The 25702-nt window shown below is 38.1% G+C and overlaps 1 protein-coding gene across 4 annotated transcripts in view; it reads right to left on the bottom strand.

Moving 5' to 3' along the window:
• Positions 1-25702, bottom strand: part of FOCAD (focadhesin) — a 311722-nt gene that overhangs the window by 4134 nt on the left and 281886 nt on the right. For all 4 annotated transcript variants that reach the window (XM_088472585.1, XM_088472586.1, XM_088472587.1 and 1 more), the window contains 6 exons: positions 25160-25288; positions 23954-24069; positions 14771-15031; positions 14446-14535; positions 14146-14323; positions 4760-4857 (listed from right to left, as the gene is read on the bottom strand). In XM_088472585.1, the coding sequence (XP_088328711.1) occupies positions 4760-4857; positions 14146-14323; positions 14446-14535; positions 14771-15031; positions 23954-24069; positions 25160-25288 (872 nt within the window). The remainder of the gene's footprint in view (positions 1-4759; positions 4858-14145; positions 14324-14445; positions 14536-14770; positions 15032-23953; positions 24070-25159; positions 25289-25702) is intronic.

The raw sequence follows: 25702 nt of genomic DNA, 5'->3' as shown, positions 1-25702 counted from the left end.
AATATGTTTTAAGTGTGTGTGTGTGTGTGTGTGTGTGTGTGTGTGTGATAGTGTGAGAGAGAGTATGATTTAGTGAGATAGAGAGAAGTACAGAAAAAGGCAGTTTGTTTGTGAAGCTAGTCTGAGGGAGCTACGGGAATGTGAGGGGGAGAGAGCATGGCCTATGCATCCATTTTGTTCAAGCCACATGGCCTATACTGTATTTTGGAATGTGGGGAACCACCCTTATCCCATTCCAAACTGTTAGTAATTCAACTCACATGATACTAAAGGGACATAGACCACAGACACAGATCCATCAGTATAGCACTGATACCAGCCTATGATTACATCTATGATACTATGCAAGCTTATTCAGACATCGACGCAATACTATTATAAACATACCATTCGGATGTCGATTATTAAGGATACATGGTAGGTAAAGACATCCTCAAGGCAGGCCCGTGACCCATCTGTGAGCCTTGGAACGCTTGAGTAAAGCTGGATATACACCAGGACAATATTGTTCCAACCAACCAACTAGTTGATTGGTTGGAATGATAGTCGCCCATTGTGTGGGAGCAAACGGTAATCGCTGGCAAATAACGGTTGTTCCAACTAGTTGGGAAAATCAAACATGTTTGCTTTTCCCAACTAATCAATCATTCTAGTGTAGGGGGAACTTTCCTCCCAACTAAACTATAAGTAGGCAGACACTGGCCGCTAGTGTCCGCCTACATTTGACACACTGACTCAGCTATTCACTCTGCCTCCGGGACAGCATACGTTCATTGTCGGCTATCCACTCGCCAGGACCTACGACCCCAGGAGCATACCAATCAATCATTCGGCCGCTGTGGAGGTTCTCCTCCGTCCCAGACTTCCAGCCCCTCTTTTTCCAGAGAGAGCCAGTGAATTGTGCGGTGAAGGTGTGCAAGGAAGTCACAACGTTGTTGTAACTTCCTAATCTGCATGCTGGAGAGTGTGGGGACCTGGGGGCCAGTGTACACCACACACGTACACAGTGCCTGTATACAGTGCTGTGCCCATCACAGCGAGCAGCTCCCCACCTTTTCTGCTTCTCCTCCCATCCACAGATCCACCACCTTGCTCAGCCGCCACAGCCATTTATCAGACCGGCACATCCTTGCAGCTTATACCCCCAGCGCAATATATAAATCAGAAGAAAGCGTGACTCCATTCACAGCATGTACTAAGAAGGATACTAGTTATAATCCCGCACAAGTAATGTCATATTCTTTTTATTTCTTAACAAAAATTAACTCTCATCAAAATGTGTTTAGAACTAAATGGAAATGATTTTACTTATGTTTCAAATATCCTATCATTAGGTGCTAACACTGACTATGCACAGTACATTATCATTTAAGTAATCCTGCCAATACCTCGATTATTATAGCCAGGCCCGACAACAGCAACGCTGGGCCTGGGGGGCATGGCCATGCCCTCTTAGGTAAAAAAAAAAAAAAAGTTCTGCAGCAGCGCTGCGCGCTGAGCCTCCTCAGCCCAGTGCATAACCAGTGGGGAGCGCTCCACCCCCACCTGCTGTGATGTAGGAGGGGGGGAGCGGTGCCGGACCCGGACCCCTCCAGCAAGCCCGGGCCCGGATAATTAGTACCCGCTCCCCCCCCCACCCTCCCCTCTCGGCACCCCTGATTATAGTCAACATATAATAATTTTACTATTTTCCAGATCATGTATTGTTTGCAGATTATAACATCTGGTAATTTACCTCTAATTTTGTGCTGTATGCCGGATGGACTGCGGTAATTTACTTCCCCAGAGATGTAGATTGCAGACATAGTGGAAGAAGCTCAATGGGGGGAATTCAATTAGGTGAGAGTTTTCAAAAGGTGAAAAACTCTCACACTTCACCTTATAATTCGCTCACTTTGCCTTCATGCGCGCACCTGAAATATGCACAATTCAATTAGAAATGCGAATTCGCACTACTCGCAGTGAGAGTGTCCACATTTTGTCCAAAAAGTGAACAGCAAAAATAGCAAGAAAAAGTGGGGAGACTTTCCTGGATCCCAAAAAAGGGAAAACTTTGTTAGCAGAATCATGTAGAAGACTGTTTGCGGCCATAAGGAATGTACTGTATGTTTTTAAAAGGTGTCAAATGGCTGATTTGTCCATTTAAAAATAAAGGCTAAATAATTGTAAAAAATACTGTAAAAATTTGTTTAATTACAAAGGAATTAAATGGAAAATGCAAAAAAAGTTGAAAAAAGATGCTTTTGTGGTAATTTGAGGCAACTTTAAAAATGTTTAAAAAATGATAGAAAGCAATTATTTTTCTTTGGAATAAATACTTTCATTACATTTGGGGTGCATTATTTAACTTAAAAAGCTTATTTTGGGGTTATTTGTGGCTATTTCTTTTTTGAACCCCCAAAAATGACATGTAATTATTGGCCCAATTAAGCTAATTGAAAAATTTCAAATGCCTAATTAGTCAAAAGGGGGCATGTCCAAGGGATTTGGAAGCAAGTCCCGTCATTTTTACCTTAACATACAGATTTCCCTACCTTTTCACCTGCTCAGGGGGTTGCGAACAAAAACAGGTGAATTTACTCTGAAAAAGAAATGCAAGATTGGAATTGAATTGCAAATGTAATTCGCAAAGCGAATTTGCAGTGATTTCACCTTGCGGGACCAGACTCGCAACAAACTCAATTCCTCCCTATGTATAGGAGGATCTTCAACTTTGTAACCTCACCATAGTTCACTGTCCTTGCGTGCAATGCATTCATTTAGAATATGAACACTATAAATAGCTCTGTTTAACAAATTATAAAGAGATTACCTCCCTAGAGCTTTCTATGTTCTATTATATTTTCATGCGCACTGCAAGCAATACAATGTACCCATATATCTGAAACACTGACTAGATTGATACAGTTTCATACAATGTAACAGCTCTGTAGATAGGAGGTTTAAACTTTAAAGCTGGTTTTATCTTGATGTAGTCATGTGATTAGCATTCAGGGCAGTGTAACAACTCTGCGTGTCGGAGGATTATCAGTTCATTACCACCCCAGAGTTAGCTATGTTTCTGAATAATGGTATTGACAGTTTTAGCCCTTATAAATATTATTTATATAAATATGTTATAATAGTAATCATGAAATGCTCTGAAAAATATTCTAATTATTATATTTTAAATGTAACAATTTTATTTTATCTATCTTTTTGGCAGTCACAATGGCGATGTGCAATTATATTTACGCCATCATAGTGCCTTTAAATATAGAGAGATTATACAGGTTGGAAAAACTATCTTTTGTTTCAACTGTATTAAACAAATATACATCTGTGACATCACAAGCTGGAGAGAAGTTGTCTGGTCTGCTGAAAACGTTGGTTAGGCGTATGGGACACAATTTTAGTTGGACAGGCAAGTTTGACGGTTGGTTAGTTGGTGGAAAGTTGGTCTGATGTATGGCCAGCATAAGTGGGCACCATTGTTCAGCAAGATCTAAAATGATCACCATCTGATATTAACCTGAAACATACACACTACAAACAACAACTGTATTTCAGGAAAAGATTCCATTATACAGTATTCCAGGATGTATAAACTATAAAACACTGTATAATACATAAGCCAATACCACTATTCCATCTCTATCAAATATATCTAATTAAACACCAGCACATAAATCACCATCCTCAATACTAACACTTCTTGTTACAGCTAACAGCATATCATGTGGCCTATATCACACAAACTACCACAGAACTAAATACTACATAATTATACAATAGCCACTATCATCAAATTCACACATTAAACTACCACAGTTCAATTATCTGGCAATGTGTGTGTAAGCAAAAAGAAGAGACAGTGATGATACTTGCCAATGCTTCCAGGTGTGTCGGTGTCAGTTTCAGAGTGAATATGTGCTTGTGAATATTAAGCCTCTGCCCCCCACCCCCTCTCTGTGTGTGTATCCAGCCCAGGAAGTGCTCTGTTTCATTCCCAGGCAATGCGTATGCGTGTGCCATGTCTATTCATTTATTGTAATAGACCAACCAAACTAGTTTCTGGATAGTGACAGTAACAAATTATATTAATACAGAAGTATCCGGCTACAGCTTTACGGTCGATGTGTTCGCACCATGCAGTCCTATGGGTCGTCGGAGCGAACAAGATGCACATGCCCACAAGTCTCAGCCACGGCAAAGATGTAGCAGCACACAGCTGTATATTATAGAATATAGATCTATATCCATATATATATATCCATATATATATATATATATATATATATATATATATATATATATATATATATATATATATATATATACATACATATATATACATACATATATATATACACACAGGTTGAGTCTCCCATATCCAAAATGCTTGGGACCAGGGGTATTTTGGATAAAGGAATATTTTCCGTATTTTGGAATATTTGCATATCATAATGAGATATCTTAGGAATAGGGCCCAAATCTAAACACAGAATGCATTTATGTGTTATATACACCGTATACACACAGCCTATAGGTCATTTTATACTTTCTTTTTAATAATTTTGTGCCTTAAACAAAGTTTGTGTACACTGAACCACCAAAAATCAAAGGTTTCACTATCTCACTCATGTTAAAAATATTCTGTATTTCTGAATATTTGGATATGGGAGACTCAACCTGTATATATAATAATTAATGAGAATATCCTGTAACATTTTCCAAGGATACAGTACAATGCTGAGAATTGGCAATAAGTGAGGAGTACCGTGCTGAGCTGAACATTCTGCAATTGGATGGACTGATGGGCTACATTTCGGATGTGACTGATCAGGTCCAGCAGCCATTCCATTCTCTTCAGAACTCCTAAAAAGTAAAGACATTTAAAAAAATAAACAATGCTGGGAATAAAAGCCTGCTAACAAAAAAGCAACCAAAATGCACTGATCTATGAGCATGCTGAATAAAAAATGTCACAATAGAAAACAATATTTACTTTTACTTTTGAATGATTTTGCTAGAATTTGTATTTAATTGTACATGTCAATAATAAAAAAATCATCATCAAGATGCATATTGTAAGAGCAATTGGTTGAGAGGAGAACTTTATATGTCATCATTAAGGATATACACATATTTGATGAATACATCATGTAAGAGGCAAAACTGGTAATAACTACTAAATATTCTAGATGTAACAGTAATAACTACTTCTTTGTTCCAGCTCCTATATTTATATCAGTAACAGATTAAGTATTAGTGTATTACATTCTGTGGTGTAATATTTTGTATGGCGTTTTGTTTGGCTGGTCTTATAGCAAAATTGGTATAAAGAGAAATAAATGAGAAAGTCTTTGTGTAAATGAATGGTTATTGCTGCAGGGCAACAACCTATATAAAACAAGCAATTACAACTACTTATTTTAATTTATGACACTGCAAGAATAGGTGATGCGCACAGACCTCTGCCAATCAACTCCAACAGACCTATCCCAATAGGTCCAAAGATAAGATTTGAAAAGAGGGTGTGGAATAGAGTGGGGGTGCTGACTGTGTGTAAAGTCAAGGGGTAACAGAGGAAAAATACTTATCTAGACAACATGGGATGGTTTTCTTCCCTTTTCCACAACCGTAATAGTGATACTAAGTAGTCTTCTTGGGAGTCGTCCGTCAGAATAATTTCGTGTATATGAAATAAATTTATACAAAAATACGAAATGTGTAGATTCTTCTATTAAATATCTATAGCACTTTAAATGAGCTGGACCAAAAAAGATTTCGTAACTTCACCTTATGGGAATAGCTGAATGTTTATCTCAAACAAAGTTTCTAAATGGTGAAATGGACTCCAGAAATTTTTTTTTTTTTATATTAGGAAGACACTCCTAACTAGGTAAGATGGACCAGGTGATACACCTGGTCGCCTTGTAAGAGGGACAATTTAGTAAGTGATAATTGTAAAGTGTATTCCTAGATATATACAGTTATCTAATAGATGAATGTTCAATATCCATAGATAGCAAATCACACACCTGACTTACACATGTAAGGCGTGTTATAAAGCATGTAAGGGTTTCTTTCACACAGGCAGTGATTCAATTGAAGACAGTCTTATCTGTCAAACGTGTATATGGTAAATGCGTACCCATACTCACACACTCTGGTGATAGATGAAACTCATCAAGGTATCTTTGTATAAAAACCTCAGAAGTTCCTCTGATATGATGCAAAAATTTATTTATTTCATAAAGCACTGTATAAAAATCTATAAAAAGACAGAACCAATGAAGGTCAGGACAAGTGCTGGGTCAATGATTACCCACGGTTAAAATGTGATGAGGGGGGTACTAAAGGAAACATAGGCAAAGAAACATGTGTCCAAAACATGTGATTGGGTGGGCGCCAACACAATCACATGGATGGTAATAGAAAAATGGGGGAACACATACTTCACCTCTATTCCAGTACCAGACCACCTATCAAAACAGCCTCCAGGACCAACGCGTTTCGGGATTCAAGCTCCCTTTATCAAGGTATGGAGGTACTGTGCCAGAAGTCTTCTTTTATAGTATCCACGGGTCGCGCCCCGATGACGTCACTTCCGGTTTCGTAATTCAACGGAATTACATTTGCCGGCTCTTTATTCAAGATGTGAGACTAAAGTATGTGGACATACAACAGCCAAAGCATGCATTCGCTCTCCCAGCATAGCCAGATCTCCCACTGCAAGCCACGATGTACATCTCCAAAACCGGAAGTCCCGTCTGACTCGCAAAGCATCTTGGGACATGTAGTTCCTACGACTGCTGATTTTGTTTGGAAAATCTTCTAAGTGTCACACTTTCTTTTTTAGGTTCTTATTCCAGAATTATTAAAAAATTCTTTAATATGGTAAACTGTTGAAACATAAGACTATTTTTAAAAACAACTCAATGGTTTATATCCTTAAAAATAACAATAAGAAAATTTCCTATGGTTTTTTGCAAAGGTGATTAGGAATTGTAGTTCCATATAAGGAGTATCTAACTTTGAGATATTGTATCACAGATAATGTATAGAGGAGATATGGTTCAAGGTACATGGATCTCCATGTCAGATGATCTCCTATTATGCTAAATAGATATATTATAGTAGGAAGCTGGTATCTATGTAGACGTATATTTATAACATGAACAATGTACCAAATATAGTAAGGATGACAAAATGTTAATCTGAAAAGAATAAAAGATGATGTCAATATATGAAAATTAAAAATGAAAAACTGGTTAAATGATTAAATATGTAAACATGGGTAATATTGATGAGAACACCCAGGTGCCACTACAAACGTGTCAAACATCAAATAGTTGGAAACTACTGGTGACGCTATGAGTGGGATGAAACAGAAATGTACTGGCAGAGACAGAAGCGACCTCAAAAGGAACCACTTCAACTCAAAGTCCTGATTTAATCCTTTAGGACTGAGTGTGTGGAATTTAAAGATCAGTCTCATTTCAGTTTTTGCCAAATTTGTTTCGATATTTTTGTCTCTCCAAGAGGGTTTTATATGCTGAATGCCCACAAATTTTTTGATATGCGCGGTGGAGCAGTCATGTTCATTCCTGAAGTGATTAGATAAATTGTGAGTTTGAAGACCTTTTTTCACATTCCTTAGATGTTCTGAAATCCTAGTCTTCAAAGGTCTTGTTGTGCGTCCTATATAGCTTAATCCGCATGTGTATTCCACCATATAGATTACGTTAGAGGTGTTACATGTAATAAAGTCTTTTATTTTCATAGTTACACCGTTGATCGAAACTTCATTGTATTTATTGTGGTCATCTTTAATACTCCTACAGCCTATACACATCCTGCAGCGATAAAATCCTTTGGTACGGATAAGATCTTTAGAAGCAACGGGTAGTGTACTTTTGACTAGATGTGTTTTGAGATTTTTGGATTTCCTGTAGATAAAACTTGGTTTTGCAGGAATAATGTCCTTTAATACAGGGTCTCTAGTCAGAAGGTGCCAGTGTTTTCGAAATAGCTTTTCAATCTGCTTGTGTTGAGTATCGTATTGTGTAATCAATGCCCATTTTTGTTTGTCATTCTTATTCGATCTTTTCTCTTCCCTGGAAGTGAGCAAGTGCCTTCTATCTTTGCTAAGTGTTTCCACAATGGTTCTATCAAGATCTCTCATACTGTACCCTTTTTCTGTGAAATCGTTTTTCATTTGGGTCATTTGCTCTATGCAGTCCTCTTTTTTGCTGCAATTCTGTCTTACCCGAAGAAATTGGCTCTTTGGAACACTCTTGAGCCATTGTGGGTGATGCTGACTACATGTGGGTATAAAGTGTTTACATCGGTCGGTTTGCGGAACGTTTTTGTCTGGAAGTTTCCTTCCTCTGCATAGATCATTAAATCTAGGAAGTTGATTTGTTGATTGCTGTGAGTCAATGTAAGTTCGATATTCATTTCGTTGTTATTAAGACTTGAGAAGAAATCTTCTAAGCTTTCTCCTGTCCCATGCCATATAAGTAGCACGTCGTCTATGTATCTGTACCACTCTACAAGGTCTGTGCCCCAAGCTACGCCATTATACACGTCTCCTCCCAATAACTCATGAAAAGGTTGGCGTAGCTTGGGACAAACTTCGTCCCCATTGCCGTCCCGGTGCGCTGCAGAAAAAATTCACCGTTAAAGAAGAAATAATTTTTCTCCAGAATAAATTGTATTGCTTCCAACAACAAATCTTTTCTTTCTTCTGGTAGATCTGTTTTATTCAAGGCCCAGGATACCGCTTCGAGGCCCTTAGAGTGGATAATACAGGTATAAAGCAAAGTTACATCCGCAGATGCTAGTCTGGTGTTTTCAGTCCATAAAAAATATTTTACTTTGACAAGAATCTCTCCCGTCTCTTTAATGTATGATCGATTCTTTACTACCAATGGTTGTAAAACTTCATCTATCAATGAAGACAAATTGGAGGTAAGGCTGTCCATTCCTGCGATGATCTGTCTACCTCGTGGATTGGTTGTACTTTTGGCAAAATGTATAGGGTTGGTATGATGGGATTGTCCATAATCACATAGTCAATTTCTCCTTTCGATATTCCTCCCTTAAGTAAATGTTTCTGTAATAATTGGTGTAGTTCTGCTTTTATGCGGGTAGTAGGATCAGTTCTTAATTTAGTGTACGTTGTGGTATCAGAGAGTTGTCTGTATATTTCTTTGGTGTAGTCATCTTTTTCAAAATCGCTATCCCTCCTCCCTTATCACATGGTTTAATGACAATGCTTTCATCTTTGCCAAGGTTTTCTATAATCTCTCTCTTTTTTTGTGAGGTTGAACTTCAATTTTGGTTTTTTCAATTTTTCCAGTTCATCTATCACTACTCTGGAGAAAGTATCAATGTAGTTACCCTTTATCTGAGTTGGGTAAAAAGTAGATTTTTTCAGGACTTTGAGTTGAAGTGGTTCCTTTGAGGTCGCTTCTGTCTCTGCCAGTACATTTCTGTTTCATCCCACTCATAGCGTCACCAGTAGTTTCCTACTATTTGATGTTTGACACGTTTGTAGTGGCACCTGGGTGTTCTCATCAATATTACCCATGTTTACATATTTAATCATTTAACCAGTTTTTAATTTTTTAATTTTAAATTTTCATATATTGACATCATCTTTTATTCTTTTCAGATTAACATTTTGTCATCCTTACTATATTTGGGACATTGTTCATGTTATAAATAAGTCTACATAGATACCAGCTTCCTACTATAATATATCTATTTAGCATAATAGGAGATCATCTGACATGGAGATCCATGTACCTTGAACCATATCTCCTCTATACATTATCTGTGATACAATATATCAAAGTTAGATACTCCTGATATGGAACTACAATTCCTAATCACCTTTGCAAAAAACCATTGGAAATTTTCTTATTGTTATTTTTAAGGATATAAACCATTGAGTTGTTTTTAAAAAGTCTTATTTATGTTTCAACAGTTTACCATATTAAAGAATTTAATAATAATTCTGGAATAAGAACCTAAAAAAGAAAAAGTGTGACACTTAGAAGATTTTCCAAACAAAATCAGCAGTCGTAGGAACTACATGTCCCAAGATGCTTTGCGAGTCAGACGGGACTTCCGGTTTTGGAGATGTTCATCGCGGCTTGCAGTGGGAGATCTGGCTATGCTGGGAGAGCGAATGCATGCTTTGGCTGTTGTGAGACTAAAGTATGTGGACATACATCTTGAATAAAGAGCCGGCAAATGTAATTCCGTTGAATTACGAAACCGGAAGTGACGTCATAGGGGCGCGACCCGTGGATACTATAAAAGAAGACTTCTGGCACAGTACCTCCATACCTTGATAAAGGGAGCTTGAATCCCGAAACACGTTGGTCCTGGAGGCTGTTTTGATAGGTGGTCTGGTACTGGAATAGAGGTGAAGTATGTGTTCCCCCATTTTTCTATTACCATCCATGTGATTGCGTTGGCGCCCACCCAATCACATGTTTTGGACACATGTTTCTTTGCCTATGTTTCCTTTAGTACCCCCCTCATCACATTTTAACCGTGGGTAATCATTGACCCAGCACTTGTCCTGACCTTCATTGGTTCTGTCTTTTTATAGATTTTTATACAGTGCTTTATGAAATAAATAAATTTTTGCATCATATCAGAGGAACTTCTGAGGTTTTTATACAAAGATACCTTGATGAGTTTCATCTATCACCAGAGTGTGTGAGTATGGGTACGCATTTACCATATACACGTTTGACAGATAAGACTGTCTTCAATTGATCACTGCCTGTGTGAAAGAAACCCTTACATGCTTTATAACACAAGTCAAAATATAGGTAACTGGTTCGCACAAGTTCGATATTTTCTATATACACATGAATATATGGAAAAGATGAAATTCATTTATATAAATAACCAACATTAAGGTTCATCATTGTTGTAGTATTCATAGGATGACACTAGATTGGTGGTGCACCCACAAATTCTGTGTAGAACACATCAAACAGGGATTTGGAAATATTACTATGCAAAGGAGCATAGATGTAGTCCCAAAAAAGACAAAAAAGTCTAGGGCGGGGCACTCTTGAAATGGAAAATGATATGACATAAAGCAAATGCAATATTGAGAAAATTAAAACTTAACGTTTATTATTACCTAAAATTAAACTCTCTTATACCATGAATTATAATGCATGACAGGTAATACTCAACCTAATAGTTGCATATAGGGGTATATACGAGAGATAAAGAAAAACAAAAAAATATATATATATATGATCAGGATCAAACAATTAATAAGCCTTGTGAATATAGCAGTCAATGGTTGCAGAAACACAATATATATGTATTTAAATATCTTCACTGACAGGTATATAAACCTATATGTATATTTATATAATCACTGAAAATACGTAGTGAGAATTAATGAATACAAAGAAGTAGCAGCCAGATGCATGTAATTTAGAACAAGGTAATAGGCGAAATATATATAAAAAAAGGACCTCGAATCTCTAGTAGAGAGATTAAACACACCACCTCAAAATATGGAAAGTTCAGTACTTTGGAAGTTCAGATATATCTAGCAAAATCACTGTTCAGATATATCTAGCAAAATCACAGAAAAAATGTGATGTGAAATTTAAGCAGCTGTAAGGAAAAAACCCTAAATAGACACCTTTATTCCAGTTTAAGGTGTAGAGTACAAATGAAGACATATAATGTTAAATAAACAGATAAATCAGCATACTAATATGAGTCTGAGTCACCTAAATAGGAAAAATAGAGGTTAGGTGAGATTAAATGATAACCCAGTGGATAACCAAGCTATTAGTGAATAAATTGAAACTTACATCATCCTTCGTGTGTACAAAAAAGTAGCAATCCTACTAAATTAATATGAACAAATATCAAATTCCCAAAAGAAAAATTTAATGATAATAAGAGTGAAAAAAGTAAGGTCTGGAATAATTTAGCAGGAGATCACTTCTGCTGTTCCCCATCTGAATCTGATAGGAAATGAGAGAGTGACAATCATGCATAAACCAGATGAAACAACAGACAGCACTTCTACTGTCTGAGAAGGTAGCTGCGGCTCTTCCCTGATACCAAATGGCATTGCAGGGAGAGTCAAGCGCTAAGGGACTCAGATGAGAGAGCGCTATAAGAGCGATAGAAAGTACCTGTAAAAGGACTGTATTCCGCATAGCTGCTGTAGGGTGCGTGTGTGGTCCTGCTACTGTGAGCACTGTGAGAAGGACGCGCGTCAGGTTTATTAATTGTTTGATCCTGATCATATATATATATATATATATATATATATATATATATATATATATTTATTTTTTTTTGTTTTTCTTTATCTCTCGTATATACCCCTATATGCAACTATTAGGTTGAGTATTACCTGTCATGCATTATAATTCATGGTATAAGAGAGTTTCATTTCAGGTAATAATAAACGTTAAGTTTTAATTTTCTCAATATTGCATTTGCTTTATGTCATATCATTTTCCATTTCAAGAGTGCCCCACCCTAGACTTTTTTGTCTTTTTTGGGACTACATCTATGCCCCTTTGCATAGTAATATTTCCAAATCCCTGTTTGATGCTTTATAACACGCCTTACATGTGTAAGTCAGGTGTGTGATTTGCTATCTATGGATATTGAACATTCATCTATTAGATAACTGTATATATCTAGGAATACACTTTACAATTATCACTTACTAGATTGTCCCTCTTACAAGGCGACCAGGTGTATCACCTGGTCCATCTTACCTAGTTAGGAGTGTCTTCCTAATATAAAAAAAAAAATTAAAAAATTTCTGGAGTCCATTTCACCATTTAGAAACTTTGTTTGAGATAAACATTCAGCTATTCCCATAAGGTGAAGTTACGAAATCTTTTTTGGTCCAGCTCATTTAAAGTGCTATAGATATTTAATAGAAGAATCTACACATTTCTTATTTTTGTATAAATTTATTTCATATACACGAAATTATTCTGACGGACGACTCCCAAGAAGACTACTTAGTATCACTATTACGGTTGTGGAAAAGGGAAGAAAACCATCCCATGTTGTCTAGATAAGTATTTTTCCTCTGTTACCCCTTGACTTTACACACAGTCAGCACCCCCACTCTATTCCACACCCTCTTTTCAAATCTTATTTTAATTTATGACTTGTACAGATGTGTCCTCTCTCATCTTTGCTGCAGATGCACCAAACAGCCCTTCTCTGGTCCTGTGAGACTCTACTAGTGCCGGGCATCTTTATTTGTTGAAAATGTGTCTAGGTTGCAATGCAATGCGACTAGGATGCACCAGGAGACTGCTCTGATTCATTTGATATGTGACACTTGTATATCTGTGTGCAACGGAGTCTCATAATCAGCATGCGAAGTGCCAGGATGCAGTGGACGCAGCTTTCTCCACACCAAGCTCAGTTTATAGACTCAGTCAAATATGTACAAAAATCTTCCCAATAAATATACTTAGAGATTTAGATTTGGGAGGAATGGGATGTAGTCAGCGTCCTGGCTTGTGGAATACCGACGGTCTAAATACTGGCGACGGAATCCCGACAGCATCGGGATCCCGGCTCCAGTATCCCGACCACCTGCATCCCGTAGGTAATTATCGGAGGTTAGGGGAGGGTTAGGTTTTCGGGTTAGGCACTAAGGGGTGAGGATTAGGTTTAGGCAGTGGGGAGGGGGACGTTAGATTTAGGCATTGGGGGGAAGGGAGGTTAGGGTTAGGCACCGGGGAGGGAGAATTAGGGTAAGGCTTAGTGGTAGTATACTTACCTACCACTGCGGGATTTGCACTCTTGGGATGCTGCTGTCAGTATTCTGACCAGCGGCATCCTGACTGCAGGGAACTCATACCCAACATGGAGGGATGTGTCCTAGCTGAACTCTAAAGTTCAGTGTAAAAATCTGCCCAGTGTTTGTGGGCTAGATGAAAAAGTAACCAGTATGTTTCCTGCATGCAGAAATAGAATACATTTGCATCCTTTTCATTGTAATATGGTAAGTCCAGAAGCAAATTTGTGCCTAATTATAAATTATATTACTATATTTTATTAATGGATTATTTTTTAAGAGAAAATGACACCAGGGTCTTTGCACTAAATCTAACTTACTCGTGTTCGGGTGGTTTGTGACTCGAGCTTGATAGAAAGCCTGTAGTAACAGCCAGATTACGGTCTGCTTATCCTTGCACTCTGCGGCCACGCCGATCACATCACCCAGATATGAAAATGGTAGGCGACCCTGAGAGATCAAATACACTCGCACAAATGTGGATTTTATGATGATCTCCTGTAGTTGAAGCACAGGGAGGAATTGGAAAGTTATGAATTAATATGACTAAGAATGGTCACTTTTGCATAAGATGTTAAAGTAAGAAGAACAAGTGTATAAAAACTTATAGTATCTTTTACCTTGGAAATGCAACAAATTCGTTCAATCTCACTATCGGCCATTTCTGAGATGCATTTAGTCATTTCAATGTAGAGCTCCACATTTGTCCTCTGTAGTCAGGTATATGCAAGAAAACAAAACAATGACAAGAGCTATTTCACCAAACTGGGAGAAAAAGATGGATCAGAGACCGCACATGTAGGAGCTTCATGGAGACAAATTGTACTAAAACCAAACATAAGTTCAGCGACACAAACTTGTATCTATTTAACAATTACATATAAAAAAAGTGGATGCAACTGAAATATAACCAAATGTTAAACTGAACACTGGATAGAGCTGTACCTGTATCTCATCTGGTAACAGCTGGTAGATCCGCTCTGTGGTTTTGCACAAGAAGCTCCAGCAGTGTTGTGGGGGACTGGGAAGCTTCATTGCCTGGCTCAGACCTAACAGAATACTGATGGACATCTCCACATCCCGTGTCTTACTCTGGGCCTCAAATGGTGTAATCATGAATGCATCACCAAAGCTCTGCAGCTTATCCTCAGAGACATACTTCATCCACTGTGATATTGAGCTAAACAGGTAGGAGCGGGTTTTGACCTGAAATGCAAACAAATAACTAAATCATTTTTATTGGATGAAATTGGAGAAGATGATGTTCCTTTTGGATACATATAAAATCACCTGCATCTACAGAAAGAGCCCAATGTCCGCAAATTTTACAAATACATAATGTTGAAGCTGGATTACTGGCTGAGACGGAATCAGTGTAAAAATTAACATGTACAACACCATCTTGCGAATGGCTGCTAGACTCCATTTTAGAAACAAGAATCTGCAAGACGCCATTTTGCGACCAGCGCCATTTTGAGTTACAACTCACGAGCTAAGTACAGATGGCAATGTTTTTGATAATCTACCAAGGGCAACTGGAAGAACAGCCTCCTGAGAAAAAGTAAATAGAATAGACAATGCACCAGAATGCTGTGAGCGTTTTACATACAAATTGGGAATCCCTGTATGTAGACAAGTATAGTTGTGGCAATTGTAACATAACCCAGACATTGATCTACACAATTGAATTTGTCTGAATCCTAAACAGGTTTTAGTCTCACACCCAGACAGAATGGCCCCAGCTTCACAGCTGGGGGTAACACATTTGCATTGCAGTTTGAAACTTTGAGTGAGGAACGAGATGTGTGTGTGTGTGTATATATATATATATATATATATATATGTGTGTATGTACATGTAATAACATTATATATATATATATATATATATATATAAAAGTCCATCATAGATAGAATCTCATGCATAAACACCGCACATTACGCACAGTTGAGCTGCTAACATGAAGCTCAGTAGCGAATGCACAATATCCTGCATGCGAACGCTGTTTATTAGCTGCATGCGTGCACATCTGCCCCAAATCAAATAAACCTATCTAGCGTCTTTTCCCATATCCCCAATACTTACATAATGCACACTTATACTTTAAAGCTTATGGAACCTTTTGTGTAAGATTCAAGTTTGTTCATTTATTATAATTGCTGTGAAATAAAGGCTATTTAGTAGCTCAGGTTTAATACATGATAAGTATGCCGTGCTTGGTATTATACTGATCTGCACCCTCTCCACAGCTTCCCGGTATCGTCGGTGGGAAGATCGGAACATGCGTTCGCAACTTATGGGCCGCAGAGACTTCAAGCACCGAAATGTACATTATAAAACCAACTGTTAGGATTTGCATGAGGTGGGAAACAGAGGCAACCAGCTGTCGGAGGCTGGACTGTGTCTATTTGAATCAACCTGTTAAATGCTCTGTAACAGATGCGTCCCCCTTGGGAACCAATTGCATCAGCAACAAGCCTTTCTATTGTGTTGTGTATTTCTGGGGGGGTATAAATATGTGTGCTCTGACCCTGGGTTGCTAGTCTTCTTGCTGATTGACGGAGGATATCTTGCTGATGCCGGGATCTGGTCCAGAGCGCCTGCGTATGTATAACTGTACTTGGGTCTGTATAATTTCTTTGCACTAAATTGTACTTAGATCATACCATGTAACTTTTACTTGAATAATGCTTTGTGTTTTGGAAAAACAGGTTCAAGGTCTGGAGTCTTTATTTAATGTATGACTGCGTATGCAAATTGCGTCAACCTTAGAGGTTTATAGGCAGGATATTAGACGGTATAGGCAGGAGTGTATAGAGGTTAGAATACAGAATCCTTAATAAAGAGCTGATGCACACAAGCACCATAGAGTAATAGATAAATAAATGTTACCTGATGGAAGAACATACTAAAATTGCACAGACCCAAATCCATGCACTATACCCAGTACAAATGGTGCTACTGTACATCAGGTCCAACGTGCAAGCATGCTCTGCTAAGGGTATTCCAAAATGTAAGTAGTACTTGTCTGTTTAAGATAGATTTTAGCATGTCAGATTTAATAATACTCAAAATAGCATTATATTTATTAGTAATGAGTATAACATACAAACCAAATTAAAAGAGATATTTTTAAAACATTTACATTATGGTAGGTTTTAAAGATGTATGCAGACTAGGAGGCACTTTAACTGAATGAATTCACATTTAGTGATTTTGCACCACTGCAAGTACTGGAGATGTTCAGCCTGGGTTGGGTATGGGAGATAGACAGTATGACAATGTTGACCTCAATATGGAGGTGCCAGTATCCCGACACGGCTGCAATGCTACTTAGATAATTTCATCTGTATGGTTGTAATAACTTCAAACATGACGGTAAGCAGCATGTTTAAAATTATAACACACACACTAAATACTCTGAGTAGCATTTTAGCAGTGTCAGAATCCCTGTGCCACCTTACAGAGGTTGACATGATGACTGATGACATTGTCACTGTCGACCTTGTGACTGCCTACTGTGTAGCCTAGCGCACAATTAGGGGCACCCCTACAATATGTTCTCAGGAGATCCCTCAGCTACCTAGAAGTGCACTTATAGTAAGTGTATAGGAAGAAAAAAGTGGATTGTGCATAATTGTAAATGTACATCCACTTGGTCATATCTGATTTTGTTGGGTTTTAACGTCTTGCACCATCAGCCATAGCGCTAGTAGCTCTCGGTCTTCAGGTACCAGTGATGCCCCCCCTATTTGTTATACAGGCATCATGTTTTATTGGGAGGTAATTACATTGTCATCATCAATGCTGTCGGTAGTCGAAATGTCGACAACACAATGCAAACACGGTAGTAATACTATTTACAGCACGTTAAACGTGTCTGCATTATAACTGTAAACATGATGCTTTACAATCATGTTTAAAGTTATAACACCGACACTGTTAACAGGCTGTATATAGAATTACAACTGCCTCTGCAGTGTTCCATTAACAGCGAAACGTATGTACTGTATCCCATTTTTTTTCATAAGAGTTGGTCCAAAAGGAGTTTGTTCATTTTATAAAAAACAAAAGAACGTTTTTATTTGCATCCTTTGTCTCGTTAGGGAATAGGGACAGTTAGATGAACACAGTATTATTGATATATAGATATATATATAGATATAGATATATATACACACACACACACACACAGGTTGAGTCTCCCATATACAAATATTCCGAAATACGGAATATTCCGAAATACAGAATAATTTTGGCATGACTGAGATAATGACACCTCTGATATTTGATGGTTCAATGTACACAAACTTTGTCTAAGGCACAAATTATTAAAAATATTGTATAAAATTACCTTCAGGCTATGTGTATAAGGTATATATGAAACATAAATTAATTTCATTTCTGTACACAAACTTTGCTTGAGCAACAAAATTATTGAAAATATTGTATAAAATGACCTACAGACTGTATGTATAAGGTGTATATAACACATAAATGCATTCTGTGTGTATATTGGGGTCCCATTCCCAAGAGATTTCATTATGATATGCAAATATTCCAAAATACGTAATATTCCGTTATCCAAAATACCCCTGGTCCCAAGCATTTTGGATATGGGAGACTCAACCTGTGTGTATATATATATATATATATATATATATATATATATATATATATATATATATAATCCACTTGCAAGAAGTATTACAAGCAAAATGTATAAATGTATACTGTAGTATGAGTGAGATCTAGAAACATGTTATTAATTGCACTCTTCAATAACATGTTTTAAGATAATTCATTTGTACACAATTTTTATTTCTTTACTTACCGTAAAATCCTTTTCTCCGATTCCATGAGGAACACTGGAATATTGGGGTATAAACAGTGGTGTAAGGAGCCTGGCACTTTAAAGTTATTGAACTTAAACTCCACCTCCCTGTAACCCAGCTGCTGCCTCTAAACTTCTGTTATTTTCTAATGATGCACAAAAGAAGACAGGTTGAGTACAAGAAGTAAAACACTGTCCTAACAGATAGAGAAGAGTATAGAACGGATCATAAGAGTGCTGGGAGGGCATCCAGTGCCCCCCATGGAATCAGAGAAAACGATCTTAAGTACAAAAATCCCATTTTCTCCTTCATCCACTTGGGAACGTTGCATTACTGTCCTATTTCCAAAACCAGCATCTCTGCAAAAATGTCAAACCTATACAATCATGGTCCTGAGTAATGGCCAGTAGCCAGGGGCTGGCTGGCAACTTTTAGCCTGGAGGGCAAATGCATGCAGGTGGCCCTGGCAGAGGAGTAGCGTGTAGCTAGGGTGCCCAGAGTACGTGCGTACTTAGGCACCCCGCCCCTCAAGTATTCCAGGGAGGAGGAGGAGGCGGATCCATATGGAATTAAAGTAAAGTAAAAATAAAGATATGGGGCAGCCCCCTGTAGTGGTGCCCATGTGCAGTGCCCCCTGTGCCCCAGGAGAGGACCCCCCTATACAGGCCACCAATAGTGATCCTCCTATGCAGTAGCCCCAGCTGTAAGCTTCTTATATAGTGTCTCCAGTAGTGGTCCCCCTGTGCAGTGCCCCTTGTGGCCCCAGTAGTAAGCCCCTTATATAGTGCCCCCAGTAGTGGTATCCCCTATGCAGTGCCCCCAGTAGTAGTCCCCCCGTTGTAGTGCCCCCAGAAGTAGTCCCCCCCCTTGTAGTGCCCTCAGTAGTAGTCCCCCCCTTGTAATGCCCCAGTAGTAATCCCCCTTTTAATGCCCCCAGTAGTAATCCCCCTTTTAATGCCCCCAGTAGTAGCCCCCCTTGTTGTGCCCCCAGTAGTGCTCTCCCACTTGTAGTGCCCCCAGTAGTGTTCTCCCCCTTGTAGTGTCCCCAATAGTAGTCCCCCCCCTTGTAGTGCCCCCAGTAGTGTTCTGTAGTGCTCTCCCACTTGTAGTGCCCCCAGTAGTGTTCTCTCCCTTGTAGTGTCACCAGTAGTAGTCCCCCCCATTGTAGTGCCCCCAGTAGTGTTCTCTCCCTTGTAGTGTCCCCAGTAGTAGTCCCCTCTCAGGCAATAAAGAAATCTGGCCCCACTGCCTTACAAGCTACATAAAGATCATTGAGGTTGGACAGGGAGTGAAGAGATTCAGACTTGCTGTTAACGCATGTAAAAATCATTTCCATAGATCCCTTACCTTTACGATAATATAATGTTCCAAATATGCGCAATCCGTGACTGCAGCCGGGGGGAGACTTTAAGAGGTTCCTCACTCACCCTCTAAATACATACAACTGAATAAAAATCAAGTTTCACCCTTTGGCGCTGCCAAACAATGTCTCTTTACACTTCCAAAAAAAGAACCACAATGAAGTCCTACGCATGTAAATCTTCTTAAGCTTATTTCTCCAATTTCATTATGTGTTAAATTCCAATTCCTTTGTATCGATATCTCAAAAAGAGAAATAAAACAAAGTGCAATACTGATAGTAAAAATACACTTGTACTGGTGATGACAAAGGAACACTCACAGGTTTCAAATGAATAAAAAACGTGTAGTATTCCCAATCTGTTACATCATAGGAGACTCCAACTTCAAATGTAGATCAGCTCAAAAAGAAGGAGATAGCCACAAATAGTGCAATACTGTATATATTTACAGAAAGTTTTATTCAGATGACAGAACACTCACAATTGTAAAAATAAAATTCAGCTTATAGTATCATTAGTAAGCATCACACCGGAAAAGCAGGATAGGGGTACCGATAATAGGTGTTGAATAGGGAGAAACCAATGGTTCCGGATACCAAAGGGGTCCCTCGTGCAGTTCACAGTTCCCCAGTCTCAGCGTTCCATGTGCGGTCACCTGCTCAATGCGTTTCGGATAGCTTGATCCTTCCTCAGGAGCATGGTGAATAAGGGGCTTTAAGTACCCATTCCAATTTCCGGAAAAAACTCAGTTTTCCCACCACGCGTCCTCCTTGCGGTCACCGGAAGTGACATCATGCCGCTTCCGCTTTGTATGCGTTCCAAATAACAGGAAGTGGTTGTTGTGCACTCATTTCCTTGCGTTTCAACTGGAGGAAACGCTCGGTAGGATAATAACAAAACCCAGACTTATTACATTTTGCCAATACACCATTGATCCATTCGAATAAAGCGGAACTGATCTTAATGGATCATGTAAAGTGCAAATGCCCAAAGTCCATACATAAAAAAAACAAAAAAAAACAAATAGTGTAAATAATTTACATGGATACATTTAGAAACATAATAAATAAGTATTAAAAAGGTATTAAAAAGGGTAATCCAACAATCATGGCAAAGATTCATAAAAACCACGAGTTCAAAGTCCCCATTTAATCGAGGAGGTACTAATGATTTTAATTTGTGAATCCAACACATTTCTGATTTGGCTAATCTGACATTAACATTATTGGATCTCTAGTTGGGACTAATGTGTTGGATACAAAAAAAGGTTTTTAAATGACAAGTGTTAGAACTGTGTATATTTTTGAAGTGGGAGTAGACTGTGTGCGTCTCCAAACCCTTTCTAATGTTATATATATGCTCAGCAAGTCTAACCTTAAGGTTCCTACTGGTTTTGCCAATATATATCAATCCACATGAGGATAAACTTTGTCATTCACTTCAAAGTCTTTTTGTTTTAAGGGACCTTTTACGGTTTTGCACATTAAACACATCCCACATCGATAGAAGCCCTTACTTCTGATACTTGATCTCTTATTAATTTCAATGGAGCTTCTAACGAGTTCATCTTTGAGTGAAGGTGCTTTCTTGTATATAAAGGAAGGTTTAATAGGAATTTTATCTCCTATTATTGGTTCCTGTCTAAGGATCTTTCAGTGTTTTCTAAAAACAATTTCAATCTCTTTGAATTGTGAATTAAAACTACTAATAAAAGTCCACTCAAAAGAACTGTTTTTTTCTTTCTTTTTTTGCTTAGCTAAAGCACAGGTTCTCAAACTCGGTCCTCAGGACCCCACACAGTGCATGTTTTGCAGGTCTCTTCACATAATTAACAGTGAAATAATTAGCTGCACCTGTGGATCTTTTGAAACATGTCAGTGAGTAATGAATACACCTGTGCACCTGCTGGGTGACCTGGAAAAAGTGAACTGTGTGGGGTCCTGAGGACCGAGTTTGAGAACCACTGATCTAAAGGTACTAAGAGGTTTTTTCGATCTACATTCTCAACCTTATCTTGGGCCTTCTTCAGGGTTTTTTCACTGTAGCCTTTGTCCAGAAAGCGCGCAGTCATTTCTTTTATTTGGGAATCGCAAACTTGTTGCTCTGAACAATTTCTTTTAACTCTTAAAAACTGGATGTAGGGAATTCCCTCTAGCCAGTTTTCATGATGTTGGCTATCCCGTGTAATATTACTATTAGAATCAGTTTCTTTTCTATATATCTTTGTTTTAAGACATCCCTCTTTGATGTATAAAACCAAATCTAAAAAAGTAATTTCCTGAGTGCTTGTAGAGAATGTTAATTTGATGTTAAAATCGTTAAAATTCAATGATAATGACAAAATAAAACAAGATCTTCTTTACTCCACTCCAAATGAATAAAATGTCATCTATAAAACGTTGCCAAGACACCAGGCCTACCCCCAGTGTGCCATCCTGCCAGATCTTCTGTTCCTCCCAATATGCCATAAACAAATTGGCATAGCTGGGGGCAAACCTGGTGCCCATGGCGGTCCCAATTTGTTGGAGATAAAATAAAAGTAATTATTAATTAAAATAAATTTAATACTTTTTAAAATAAATTCTTTTAAATCTTCACCAAAATCAGTCGTGCCCCCAGCTATGCCAATTTGTTTATGGCGTATTGGGAGGAACTAGATACTATAAGCTGAATTTTATTTTTACAAATGTGAGTGTTCTGTCATCTGAAAAAACTTTCTGTAAATATATACAGTACTGCACTATTTGTGGTTATCTCCTTATCTTTGAGCTGATCTACATTTGAAGTTGGAGTCTCCTATGATGTAACAGATTGGGAATACTACACGTCTTTTATTCATTTGAAACATGTGAGTGTTCCTTTGTCATCACCAGTACAAGTGTATTTTTACTAACAGTATTGCACTATGTTTGGTTTCTCTTTTTGAGATATCGATATAAAGGAATTGGAATTTAACAAATATTGAAATTGGAGAAATAAGCATAAGAAGATTTACATGCGTAGGACTTCATTGTGGTTCTTTTTTTGGAAGTGTTAAGAGACATTGTTTGGCAGCGCCAAAGGGTGAAACTTGATTTTTATTCAATAGATCCTTTACCTGCAAGGGTCATACAATATGTGATGGGATTGTATATATCTTAATATATAGATAATAATTTAACACAACCACGCTAAATACAACCCCTTAAAGAACAATATGTATTAAGTGCTTAAGTGCGCGAGCTAGGCAATAATGTCTTTTTCATCATATAAATCAGAATCCTACAGCTGCAGCCAAACAGACACTAAAGGCTGTGACTGAGAAGAGGAAATTTGGTGGGCTTTCCCTCAAGAAAAGCATACACGAGGCTGTGCAGGGATAGCTTTTCCTTGGGCCTACAAAAATGGAGGACCACTATCCCTAGACGACTTCCGAGACCTCACAATGCCTTGGGGTCAAAGAAATGGACTATTATGAAACCGCTTCTCCATCTTAGATGGGAAGCATACTTACCAGTCACTGCCACTCTGGTGCCTGATGGTCACATGGAACTCAGAGATTCTGAAGGCAAGCCTGTGGTGTATGCGGCAGATTCACCAGAGGTGCTTTCCATGGTGGACGGCAAACAGCATAGCTGGGAAAAGCCGTTCACCAGTCTGCCTCAAAAATGTCTGAAAAATTAAATACATAAGCAATACAAATCAGGCTGTGAGATGATTGACAGAAAACCTGGCTCCACAGCCACTTGAAGGAAAACTGGAGTTTAGAGGTGCAGCCAGAGTACAGGGGGAAGGAGTTAAAGTTAAAACAATCTGGTTTTACAGTGCTAGGCTCCTCACACCTCTGCCAATACCCCAGTGTTCCCCAGTGCATGAAAGAGAAACATTTATACAGTTTGGGTTTCCAAAATGATTTACATTCTATGTAACAATGCATGTAAGCATTAACTTACAGTAAGGCTGTAAACTAAGGGTGGAATCATCCACATTCCAAGTAGCACTGCTGCATTCTGGGAGGTCTGTGCCTGAGTCGCTGCTATTTGAACACAAAGCATTTGTACTTCTTCACCTGCACAAAAATAAAATGAAGGGGTTTTTTTTTTTTTAAGCAAACAACCACGATACAGGTACAATATGAGACTAGAAGTACTAAACACATTAACATCTTTGCCTATCAAACAGCCAATATAGAAACTAACTTAACTGTATCAAATAATTACACTGGGGTATAATTACAAAACACTACTACAGTACTTATGTGGTAAAGAAAGCATTTGGCTCATGGCAAAAAGTAAGAAGCAGAGATTGCAATTCCCTGTACTAGAAGTCACAGCTCAGATGCACTTATTAATCGGTACACATACTTTGTACAATATTGGCTTCTGAAATGTCGTCTGTGACTATAATTGGTGCAATAGGCTGAAATATTAGCATGTTATTAACCATTCAGACAATGAAACAACCATTTCGACATTATCGTTCACTGTATGGACATGAACAATAATCGTTTACAGCATGAATATGGCTGAAAACCGGTTGGAATTTCATTTGATTATCAAACATGTCCGATTGTACCCATATATTGTGCATTGTATGGGAGCATGGTGAATAACAGACCATCGCTCCATTTATTTCGTCAGATTTTCTGCACAATCTTGCAGTCTATGGCCAGCTTTAAGGGGCCTATCCATTAGCAGATAAATTTGAACAATGAACGATTTATCGTTCAGTCGTTCAATTTATCTGCTAATGGATAGGCTCTGAACGATAAAAATGCGCACTCCCGCGGCCGACAAATTGGGTCTTTTGTCTCTCCAACATGTTGGTCAATTATTGTTTATCGTTGACAGATATTAGAAATATCTGTCACGACGAACAATTTTTTAATGAAAATGAATAGAAACAAAAAAAAAATCCACTCCCAGAATGCTATCATACAATATCGTTCGTTGTTCGTAAAAATCTGTCATGTACATGACAGATATCTGTCACAGCAGCCCCAGGAATTTTCAAGAGATAAATCTTTTGTCTTTCAGAAAGATCTGCTAATGGATAGGCCCCTTTAGTATGACACAGCTCAATATAGCTTACCACTAAACTGGTATTATGATTTCACAATCCAGAACAAAAGAGTGTAGGATCTCATGTAAATGATTTACCAAAGTTGAGTCTCATAAGAGGAGCAAGTATGGATGCCCAGTTAACAGGAGGGTACTGATGTCCATCAGCAGCTGCAGCAATGGAAGCCACACACACCTTGACCAGGGCTGGAGGGAGTGCTTCAGGACCTGTGATAGAGGATTAGGTGATATTGTGGAATAATGCCATACTAAAACATTGGCCCATTTGTGCACATGGCAGAGTATGATTGTACTTACGCTTCACTACGTGCCTAACATTATTCGTTTTATACAGAAGTATTGCATATTAATAAATAAGCCCAATGTATTTATTTTATATAAATACCATTTAACATCTTTTCTTCTACTAAATGTACAATTAGAAACCTGTGCGCTCTGCATTTATATGAAATGATGCTAGTAAATCTTGTAAAAGTTTAGACCAGTGGTTTATAACTATTTTAAGTGCTCGTACACCTTGAGTTTTCATAATTTTTCTTGTACCACCTGTCAATTGTTATTCTTTATGATGTTGTTGTAGGAAATTAAGTAAATGGGACATAACCCTAATTAGAGGTTAAA

This window comes from Taudactylus pleione, unplaced genomic scaffold (genome assembly GCF_031769625.1).
Source record: "Taudactylus pleione unplaced genomic scaffold, aTauple2 ptg000127l, whole genome shotgun sequence".
NCBI classification, from domain to species: domain Eukaryota; kingdom Metazoa; phylum Chordata; class Amphibia; order Anura; family Myobatrachidae; genus Taudactylus; species Taudactylus pleione.
This window is presented reverse-complemented; position numbering and strand designations above follow the sequence as displayed.